Consider the following 11,874-nt stretch of genomic DNA (forward strand, 5'->3'; position numbering starts at 1 on the left):
AAAAATTAAATCAATCGAACTGCTTGGTCCTGAAATATAAGCATTTAAAGAGAGGTTCGCTACGTTACAAAAAATGGAAGTTGATTTTTTCAATCCAATTCAGGGTCAATTTATTAGAAATCTATGATTTATTATGTTTCAACCACATGCGCCAAATTCGAACCAAATCGGACCATAAATACGGTTTTTCGAAATATCTCGACCTTGGCACCACCTAGGAAGACCATTTTATGCAAACATTATTCTACTTACATAGCCAGTATATATTTTAAAAAGCAGACAAATCGGCCCGTAAATACGTTAGATATAAAACTTTTATTTTTTTTTTGTCGTGGTGGACCTTCCGCTGGAAACACCCATATGCAATAACCTCTTAGCAGAAAATTATAATTAGAGAAATTTTTGGAAAATGGGCGCGGCACCGCCCATGACGGCGTTCTGGAAGGTATGATTTCTCCGATAACCAAAATTTTTGAAAGTGTAGTTGGAAAGACGCAAATATCTTGAAATGAAATGGACCAATTAGTCCAATATTTTGGTGGATGAAAGTCAAAATATGTAGTTATCGATTGGCATCTACAAATTTTGTCCAAGCAAAATTTTATTTTTTTGCTCTTGGTTGACACTTTCCAGGAAACACCCATATATATAAGCCGTGGCGTGGTTTGCTGTAGCTGTACTCTAGCTTGCCGTTATGTGTAAATTGTTGCGTGGTTCTCGATGTACAAATTGTTGTTTTCTATTTTTAATTTTCCGTTGTAATGTTTTACTTATGTATGCGATGGCGTTGGTTGTCGTTAATGATGCGTATCATGAGCCAACTAACAAGACTTGCGTTCCCCAACTTTGCTGGGTTAAAACCTGTAAAACTGTCAAAAGGCAAAAGAAGCCAGAGAACCGAGTACGGAAACGCTTTCTGGCAAATTCCTGTAAATTCTTGCAACCTCTTGCGAGTTAGGGAACGCAACTATTATCACACAATCGGAAAAGAATGAAAAAAGTAAATTTCTGAGCGTTTTTGACATCTGCCTAAGAATGAAAACAAACAAAGAAAACGAAAAGGCGCGGGGATTGAGTGCCATTCATAATGTAATAAACAAAGTGAAATCAATATCACTGTGACACAAATGGTAGGGGTCAGTGATCGGGGAAGGGTTCAAACTACCGGGGAAAGTTATATCGATAAAAAAGAAGTTATACGTGTACCGGCGTTTCGCTGGGTCACGTCTAGGAATCGAGATATATATATAACTATCATATAGGGGAAATTGTCACCTTTCGTGGTCTTTTTTTGACATAACTCGAGAACCACTAGTCCGATTTTGCTCAAACAAATTTAAAAAAATTAAAAATTACAATTCCTTTAATCTGTTCATATAACGTTTTTCTATATAATCAACAGTTTTAAAAAAATTTAATATTTTAGGAAAATTTTCCACATATTACCAAAATGTTGATTTATGAACTTTATGACGATTAGGAATGAATTTTATTTATTTTTGAGCAAATCGACAGGTTTGATTATGTGAAAACAGGTGAACCCTATCAGTATTGATTCCTAGACGTGACCCAGCGAAACGCCGGGACACGTATAACTTGTTTTTAACCGATATAACATTTCCCGTTGGTTTCATCCCATCCCGATTTTGACTGTCGCATAGTGTATGTGACGTACGCTTATTTGAAAATTTAAATGTAAACAATTCGTATATTTGTTTACTGTTCACGCGAACACCGCGGCAACACGTTCACCGTTAACTTCTTGCGATCAGGGATTGACAACTTTCGGAATTTGAAGCAGTTCCAAAGCGAATGAGAGGAGTTCTTACACATCGAACATTTGTGCATTATTCGCTGCTCTGTCACGTGAGATTGTATTTGTGACATTGCTCTGTTTTGAAAGCTTTGAGAGTGAGGGGGTTTAAAAGGTGGTTTGTTATGCGAAAAAGGGGGCTTTGGGGAGCTATTGGGCTGACCAGGAAGTCTCGTCTTCGGCAGGCGCCATTGATCAACTCTTTCGGCTACTTCATAACGAGTAGTGAGGAACTGGTCCATTTGGGACCAGTTGGGAAGGTCTTTCCTAGAGCTGAGGGATTGTTCCCACAGGGATACTGTAGTTTCGGGAAGCTTAGAGGTTACTATATAGATGAGGATGGGGTCCCAATTTTCGGTTGAGACTTGCTGAGTTGCGAGAATTTGAAGGCAGTTGTTTACTGAAGACTGCAGCCTTTGTATGTCTTCGCTGCTTTCGGTGGGAATGGGTTTGAGGTTCATTAAGATTCGTATTTGGTTGTCTACCAGAATACGCTTATTCTCATATCGAGACCGAAGTGCTTCCCATGCGAGATTAAAGCTTTCATCACAGAGAGAGAATTGCTTTACTATTTGATTGGCTTTACCTTGAGTTTTGTACCTGAGATGGTGCAACTTTTGGCCTTGGGTGAGTTCAGGGTGATTTATATATACCGCTGTGAACATATCCCGGAAAGATGGCCATTGTTCATAACTTCCGTAAAATACTTCGGTGTCACAAGGAGGGACGGTTAAGCCGAGGCTAGACTGGCGTTTGGGTTGTGAAGTAGAGGGAGTAGGCATGGGATTGCTCACTTGCTTATGAAGATGGAGCTGGTCAGCGATTTGAGCTTTAGTGTCTTCATATTGATCGAGACAAGACCGATATTTGCGAAAAGCACTTGCTTTGAAATCCTCGGGAAGGTCTTGCTCGTCTGCCTCTACAACTACATCGTAAGAGTTTTGAACTCGATTCCAAAAATTGTCTAAACTCATATCTTTTATTTTCAGGCTTGATTCTGAGTTATTTTCGAGAGGTAGAGATTTGAATCTTGAACAGTAATCGACTAAATTATCAGTCTCTGCAATAAACTTAATGGAAGCTACCTGTTTCTGCTTTTTCGCATTTTTTCGGGTCGAGCGTTGAGTCTCTGTTGAGACGGTTTTCTCATCATCACTCATTGTGGGAATTTGGCCGAGAAAATTTATAATTTAGCCTGAAAGGACTAGGGTTGAGAGACTGAGAGAAAGAGATGCCTGAGTTAGATTTAAATTTATTATAATTTAAATTTAATTTATTTTATTTTTTCTAAGTAACTGCAATTCCTCTTACAGGAATGCCAGAGAATTTAATGCAATTCCTTTTTAAGGGAATGCCAGAGAATTTAATGCAATTCCTTTTTAAAGGAATGCCAGAGAAGTAAATATACAGTGGTATAATATGAGTGAATAAATAATTAAATGTGTCAGTTTTGCGATTATGTCAGTGCTCGGTCGCAAATTAGAGAATAATAGAGATTTAATTTATTGACTAATTTATTTATTTACCCGTTTTTGAGAATATAGTTATTTCGAGAAACTTGCTCAACGAATGAAAGAGTACGAGAAAATTTTAGTTTATGTAAATGCAAGTTTTTCTTTTGTTTTTCACGCGACTGTAACCACAATTTTATGTAAATATAAGAGGACCACACAGTAGAAGAACGAGAATGCGCTTTAATTACTTTTGGTGAAATGCAAATTTAATTCACGGGACTGTAACAATGGTATTTGTATATAAGCGCCGTCCGCTTTTATTTATTAACTTTATCGCACTGCAAACCGACCACTGTATCGCACTTTTTATATGTAGATATGTATGGGATTGTGTGTATATAAGTATGCCTATGTGTTTATATATGTATGTTTATATGTCGCTTTGTAATATTGTCTCACTTGTGCACCTTTGTTGTCGTGAAATCGCAACTTTTATTTTAAACAAGGGAAACACTGCTGAGAAAATGTTTAGAATTTATGTATTATTACGAGCAAACGTTGTGGGGAATTTAAGTTTGTATACATAAATATCAATGAGAAATTATATTTGATTTGGTAAAAGCGAATGTGGGAGGAGAGGGAATAGAAAATTTCCTATGCACTTGTAAGTAGATATGTATATATATGTGTGGACTGTATGTATGAAAACGCTTGAGCGGGAAAATATGTACAAATAGGCGGGAAGAGAAATCAGTACATATGTACATGCATATATGTATGTATTTTCGATATACGGGATATTGGCTTTCGGTACTTATTTACTCGAAAACTTGGAAATATACATATATATGCACGAAGTTCTAAAAAATTCTTTAACGGACTGAGGATGCCGTTTTTTTTGGAAAAAGGCGCANGTTAACTTCTTCGGATCATCCAATTACATTTTTTTCTTTATATAAGCGCGGCAATTTGTTTGCAATGAATTTTGTGTTTTTCCATTGAACTTTTATCTTAAGCATTGAATTTGTAGCCCTCTTTCGGCTTTGGTTTGGAACCGAATTCTGAGATAGGGCGTTATGCAAACAAATACTGTGATAGGGTGTCTTACAATATTTTCAATATTTTTTTCAGAATTTATGCACTAGAAATTTCCTGATTTTCTCGATTTTAGCAAATAAATTAGTCATTAAACCGTATTTTTTTTTTGTGAATAACTATTTACTGATATTTTAACATATAAATAGTATTGACGAAGGTACAGAAGCCGCACTTGGCAGTGCAGCTACTTTGTCCCGGGAACAATATGCCAGTACGCAGAATGACCCCATCTCAAAAGATTTCACCATATATCGTCGTTTAAAGTACAAAACCGCGTATCACGATAATGCAAAACCTCGTATGTAAGGTCACCAAGATTTTACAGGAGAGAGTAAAAATATATGCTACTCTTGATCAGCGGTATTGAAACTATGCTGTTATTTTGCAGTACATGGTCTAATATCGATATATTGGTATGACTAGATAAAGCTTTATGCCTGGAGCTTCCTATGAACAAATCTAATTTTTGGCACAAATGTCAGTTACGCGGTTTTGCAAAACGACGATAGGCGGTTTTGCACTTTAAACGACGATATGTATATATATACACATTAAGATTAAGGATTCTTTCTCAAATTAATTACTGCAAATCAGGACCATCTATTGTTACTAAATTGGCGAAAGTATAAATTTTATGCGATACTTCACATCTGTTTGGCGCATTGCGGTTGTAGTTATTGGACGTTATTTTCACGATATGTCTTTGCACTAGAGGTTTACGCCGACAGGCTCTGCGGCGGCGGCGTGGTCAACTTCAAAAAGAGTCGGCGGCGGCGACGCCGGTGCGTCCGGAAACGCCGGCGCTACTGCGCATAAGGTATATTTAAAAGAGCCATGAGGCTACTAATCTTATCATGTCATCTCGTCAGCGTTAGNTCTTTGCACTAGAGGTTTACGCCGACAGGCTCTGCGGCGGCGGCGTGGTCAACTTCAAAAAGAGTCGGCGGCGGCGACGCCGGTGCGTCCGGAAACGCCGGCGCTACTGCGCATAAGGTATATTTAAAAGAGCCATGAGGCTACTAATCTTATCATGTCATCTCGTCAGCGTTAGGCATTCGCCATGCCAATTAAGATTATAATTCTATGGAATTCATTCGTTGAATTAGTTTTAAATTTAAATTACGTTACTCCCTACTTGAATTAAAATGTGGAGTGTCTGGCGCTGATGGATGGCGAACAGAAGAAGGTCTGAGTTATATACATACATACACACATGGCTCTCTATGTTCTCTTCAGATCCGTATGTTCTATTTAAATTTAAAGAAATAAAAAAAATTAAAAAGTTAAGTTATTGGGGTAATTTATGTCGCTATCAATAATTTTTTGCAATAATCTTATCAACTGTTCTGTTAAATTACGGAGTTCTTAAGATTTTTTGCGGATTACATATTGAAAACAAGGTTGATCTACTTTTTTCTAAAAGTTTAACCCATCAACTCGAACCAGAACGGGCCTCTTTGACCCACTGTTTAAAAAATATATTATAGATGGTTAAAATTTCCACTAAAATATTAAGCCCCAAATTTTTCTAAGGAGAACCGAATGTAATGAAAAAGAATACTAACTATTACCAAAAAGGGGGAACTTTAAACCAGTGTAGAAAATATTGCGATGTGAGGGAGCAAAACCTTCCTGGGGTTTAACCACCACTAAGGAATGCTAATTTTCACACAGCCACCTAGTACTTGTACACGTATGTGGGACCCCAGAATAAAATAACTTACGAATGTAAAAATTAGCAAAAAAAAAGTGTTTGCTTTTTAATGAAAGGCTGTTTAAAATATTAAAAAAAATACACAGGAAAATCAACTTGTCTTTGTTTTATCTCCAATAATTGAGGGGATATTCGCCTTAAAGTTTTTGATGTGTTATAACCTGTTGTTGTAGTATGTGTATAAAAAAGTAGTATTGTTGTAGTATTGAAAAGAATTTTCTACCGCAGAAAAAAAATAGTTAGATGACCAGTATTCGACCCTAATTTAACTGTAATAACCGTTACCTATGTTTTTTCTGAGTTATGTTCTTTTTGGAAAAATAAAGGAGATCATATTATTTTCCAGTGGCCCAAATGATGCAATAACAACTCCTTTAAAAATGTAATCTTCATTTCGTAAAATTGTGTTTTCTAGTAGTATTTAGTTCCTTCAGACGATGTGATTCAATGTACATACATCATGAAAATTTTGTACAAAATTCCTTAGGCGCCGAACGCCGCCGCCGTCGTCGCCGCGCCGATATTTTCGTAATTCGGCGGCGGCGCGTGAGGAACGTCAAAAAACGGCGGCGGCGGCGGCGTGGAATTTTGTACAAAATTTTCATGATGTATGCACATTGAATCACATCGTCTGAAGGAACTAAATACTACTAGAAAACACAATTTTACGAAATGAAGATTACATTTTTGCACTAATGCATTTGAGAACATACCCACACTCTCATCTGATGAAATAGCAGGTAACATCTTTGATGGTACTGCATCTGGATCGAGGCGTCTTCTCTTGGCATTAATACTTGCATAAATGATATCATTCGATTTTAAGTGCAGAGTGCAAACTTTCGATGATCCAGTTAGTTTAACACCACACGCATTCATCCAATCCCTTCCTTGCGTAACATCTGTTGGCACACGAAACATACCTACCTCACTGTTGTGGGTGCTTCTGCATAAACCGGATACCACATACCATTTTAAACGAATTTTTTTCTTTTTGTTCTTGAATTTCTAAAACAATTATTTTTTGATTTGCAATCAAAATGTTTTTATTTTGAAATTAATTTATAACGTTGCTAGTTTCAAATGGGTTAACGCAATGACAAAACCCTTGTTATATAAGCGTATAAAAAATAAATATGTCATATATTGATTTCACTTTGCTTAAAGCATAGTTCACTCAAAATCGGTACTCATGAAATGGGTTATATCTTTTTAATAGGTTTTCAGGAAATAATATTTAATATGTTGAAATAAAGCGAAAACATTCCGTTATAGATACTTGTTAGCGAAAGCTTCATATTTTGCTTGGATAAATAAATAATAGACAATTTCTTTAATAATGATAAAAATTTTCTGAACACCCGTTCTAGAGACTTGTGTAGTCAACTTGCTCTACTAAACTATCTTTAGTTTATGTTTTTGCACAGCTCGCACATCTCTACTAATTTTGTTTTAAATAAATACCACGTATTTTTCGATCTGACGTAAATAGGTCATATTCGTAAATTGCTGACTCCCAGAACTTTATTCACATCATTGTCTTCAAACCTATTTAAAGTTACCTGTGAATAATAAGTTTTCATAAAAACCAACCAACACTTTACAAAAGGTCCAAAGTAAATGATACAGTGGAATAACACTTTGTGCAAGCGCTCCTTCCAGCATATTTCTGGGGTCATATGACCCATTGTGAAGTCTGATCGAGTTTTAATGAGACTGCCTCGATTCTCTTGTCATTTCATAGCCCTTTGACAACTGTGTCAACTTTTATAGATTTAGTTGTAAGAGGATATCACCCTGTTTCTTTTTAGCTTAAAACTTTTAACGTGGGAGTTGACCGAAGGCCAGTTTTAAACATGTTTTATTAGTCATTATTATAAAATACCACATTTGGTGTGAACATTGGGGTAAAGTAAACGGGTGCGGTTTTTGCTATAAAATGTATTTAATCTAACAGAATTTTATATATTATAACTCGATAAGGTTTAAGTCTTGCCATAGCTTGCATTCGCTGAACTGTGGATAATCGTTTTCCAATTCTCTCGCGCGATCTTCTTCTGATAAGCCGTTTTTTTCCTAATTGAGGTAAAGAGCCTTATCCTTAAGCTGGTGCGAAATGATGTTTTTTAATGATTAGCTTAGCCCGTTAGTTTAAGCAGAAGGAATCTATTCATTGATTTTTGGAGGATAGTTATAAGTTTTTGGTATATTTAATTTTAATTTGATCTTTGATCTCGAAAATATCCGATTTTCGATGAATTTGTTCAACATTATTTTTTTGAGCAGCAACTTCGAACGCGAATAGAACTGTCAAATAAAAAGCCAGTACTGTGAACTTGAAACCTCATAACGGTATATCTATTGTCTAATGATCTGCATTGCAACTTTTTAATACATTTCAACAATTGCTGTACAGAAACTGCTGGAACGCGTACCGATTTTCAGTGAACGATGCTTTATTACACTATGGTGCGATTAAATTGGTATTTGTTATAAAATATACAAACTGAAAAGCAAAAAAAGTTCATAAAATATGGTTTTCATGATTGAGAGTGTTTTACAATCGCATATTATCGGCACGGGTCGATTTTTCAATGCAAACGTTCTGGCCACAAATGTGCACCTACAAAGCACTTCATTTTACATCATAAATTTTTAATAAATCAAATTTAAAATGAAAATCGCTCATAAAACACATCAAATTGCTAAAAAAAGGCCACCTCGAAGCGATAGAAGACGATGTAAACAAGAGGGAAAAACATCAAAAACGCTACGAAAACTGTTTTCTGAAATTTTATTACAAATACAACGATGGCGGATTGCGTGATCTGTAGTCGTTGGTTCATGGATGCGTATGTATATATTTGTACAGTTGGTGATGGCTTTTAGGTCGGTGTTATGCAGACATTTTGTTAGGCAAACTGCGTGCAATTGTTGTTGCAGCAAACTCGGAGAGAGCGAGTTTGGCGACTCTCACAGCAAACTAATTTTGTTTGGTCAAACTGCAGCAAATTCGGCGTTGTCATATACAAAAATTTTTGACAATTGTTGCTGTACAAAAATTCTCATTTCGTGTTGGCAATAGCCATGAAAACCATAATGAACGTGCAACCCTGTGCCAAACTCGACATAACCACCTCCGAGCAAACTAAGCAGCCGTTTAATTTGGCAAACAAAAATTTGTCTGCGTAACGCGACATAACGCAGCGCAACGCAACACAACGTGGCGCAACACAACGCGACGCAACGCAACGCAATGCAACGTAACGCGACGCAATGCAGCGCCACGCAACACAACACAACGCAACGCGACGCAACGCAACGCCACGTAACGCAACGCAACGCCACCGACCACCGACCTTACATGTATTTACGTACCGTTACATATTATATGTAAATTAGGGTGACCGCAAAAAATCGATGTCGGTATTTTATTCGTCTGGACCCCACCAAACGATTCCCCTTTCCAGATATTGAGATAGTCGAAATTTGAGCTCGATTAAACGACGTTAACCCGCTCGTTGCTCTAATTTGAAAAATTCCAAATTTTTGGTCAAAAAGCATGACATGTGGAGCCATAACTCCAGAACGGTAATTAATAAAAAACACGCCTAATATCTCAAAAGAAAGCTAATGTTGTTCTTCAAAATTTATATTCTAAATATACATAATTGTTGCTATTTTAAGTCAAACCGAGTTACAACAGCCTTTAGCCTCAAAAACGTGACCTGGTACCACTAGGAGCATACTTCGTATATTTTGTTATTAAGTGATAAATTTTGCTTTTTGGTATATTTTTGAGTTTAAAGTAGAAATATAATAAAAAAAAACAATACTGATAAGTCTAATGACACTTTTTATTTTAAAATACAAAAATCAGGTATATAATACCTACAAAACTTTCTTTCATATAATTATATTGTTGTTGTGAATTGATTCTGTTTATCCATAATTACAATTGTGTTTGAATGTGCACATTTATTTTGCTCTGTTTGTCATTTCTGCAATTTCATCCTTGTCACAGCTGTTTTCTTTGTCTTGTCAAAAATGCCGATGAACCGAAGTCGATTTATTTAAATTCTTTAGACAGTACAGAAATCGGGAAGGATCCGTCGGTGCTTTTTGAAAAAAAATGTTTAAGTCTTTCACATGCCTCGACAACCCTCCAAACTCCGAGGAAAGTCGAGGAAATAAGCATAAGCGTGTTATTAGTCCACCCAAAAAGATAGTCACTGAATCTACACAGAAAAATCCTCCATCTCAGCCCTTAGATCTAATCAATCTTTCTTCTCCATGCCATCAGGCATTGGAGCCTCCGCTATCTAAAGCCATATCCACTAGGTCTGCGTCTGAAAATAAAAACGACAATTAAACTGTTACGATCGACATCTAAAGTTGCCCTATCTAACATTGATCCTCCGAATAACTCGGAATCCCATATATGTATCTGAAGTCACTACCAAAAAGTTGGTCGACGTCCAATAATACGAATTATATAATGTCAGCCCTATTCGTAAAATCGAAAAATTCGTATAATCGCAACGAATATTTTGCAATAAAAAAGTAACTAAATTTATGTAAAAATTCAAATTATTTTTTATTTTCTTAAAATAACAAAATCAAAACATAAACTTGTACATATTTTTCCATTCGTACATATATCAAAAGGTTAAAATAAATGTTTGTACTAAATTACCGGAGAACATCAGTCTACTAGAAACTCCGTCATTAAGCTCTGACGTTTATTGATCTGCAAACTCACTTGCATAGCCTCTTCTTGTAGGCTTCTCAGTAAAAGGGTTTTGGAACTGTCAATCTGGTTTTCAACAGCCCACTCAATACATGTTTGAAAACAGTTTATTGCATCCACATGATTTACCTTTGGCATTTCGGCTGGAGCCACAATTGTTTCTTCTTCGTCATGGTCATTAAACGTCAGTATATCGTCGATGATATTCTCATTATTCCACTCGGTCACATCGTTGACATCGAACTGTACATTTGGAAACACACGCTCTAATAAACGTAAAGAGTTTCTGGTCGCGAGGTTTTCCTCACTTTGCTGAAGTATGGAAAGAGGAACATCGTCCTCTTCGTCGAATTCGTCGTCATTAAAAATTCTGTTCCAGCATTTTTTTAATGATTCTTGGGATACTTTCTTCCACGCCAATGCAAGTAAAGAAACAGCTTGGAATAAGTTGGTTTGCTTAAGGCACGTTTCAAGACTTTCCACTGAGGTCACAACCATTGACAACAAGCTGGTGCGATAATGGAGTTTTAATAGTCTAATCGCATTCTGATCCATGGGCTGGATCAATGGAGTGACATTTGGTGGAAAATACATGACCCAAATTTTTCCGTCTTCGGTCTCTTTTACCAACTGATCGGCAGGCGGGTGACTTGGCGCGTTATTCAACAACAAAAGCGCCATCTTGGGAAGCATTTTATCTTCTAGAAAACGTTCCACCTGAAAATGAGTTAAGATGATTTATAGTGCAATTTAATAAACGCAAAATTTAACATACCTCTGGAGCAAAAATTCCAAAAAAGCACTTCTTAAATATTGCAGCATTCATCCATGCAGATTTCGAGCTATCATATTTAACCGGCAGAATCTTGTTGCGAAATGATCTAGGGTTTTGCGCTTTCCCAATGACGAAAGGTTCTATCCTTTTTGTCCCTTCTGCATTCGCACAAACCAGAAATGTTATTCTTTCCTTTGACACTTTTCTTCCTGGTGCACATTTCTCTTCCTGGTGCACATTTCTCTTCCGAATGGACATATGTCTTGTCTG

The 11,874-nt window shown here is 36.5% G+C and overlaps 1 protein-coding gene across 1 annotated transcript; it reads right to left on the reverse strand.

Moving 5' to 3' along the window:
* Window positions 1-9,578: 9,578 nt before the first annotated feature.
* On the reverse strand, window positions 9,579-11,862 carry LOC108369948 (jerky protein homolog-like). Its single transcript, XM_017625174.1, has 3 exons — window positions 11,605-11,862; window positions 10,959-11,546; window positions 9,579-9,605 (listed from the first exon to the last, which is right to left on the reverse strand). The coding sequence occupies exons 1-3, from the start codon at window positions 11,860-11,862 to the stop codon at window positions 9,579-9,581; spliced, it is 873 nt and encodes a 290-aa protein (XP_017480663.1).
* Between the last annotated feature and the right edge of the window lie 12 nt (window positions 11,863-11,874).

This window comes from Rhagoletis zephyria, unplaced genomic scaffold (assembly GCF_001687245.7).
Source record: "Rhagoletis zephyria isolate East Lansing unplaced genomic scaffold, Rhagoletis_zephyria_1.1 Rzeph_scaffold_03926, whole genome shotgun sequence".
Lineage (NCBI taxonomy): Eukaryota > Metazoa > Arthropoda > Insecta > Diptera > Tephritidae > Rhagoletis > Rhagoletis zephyria.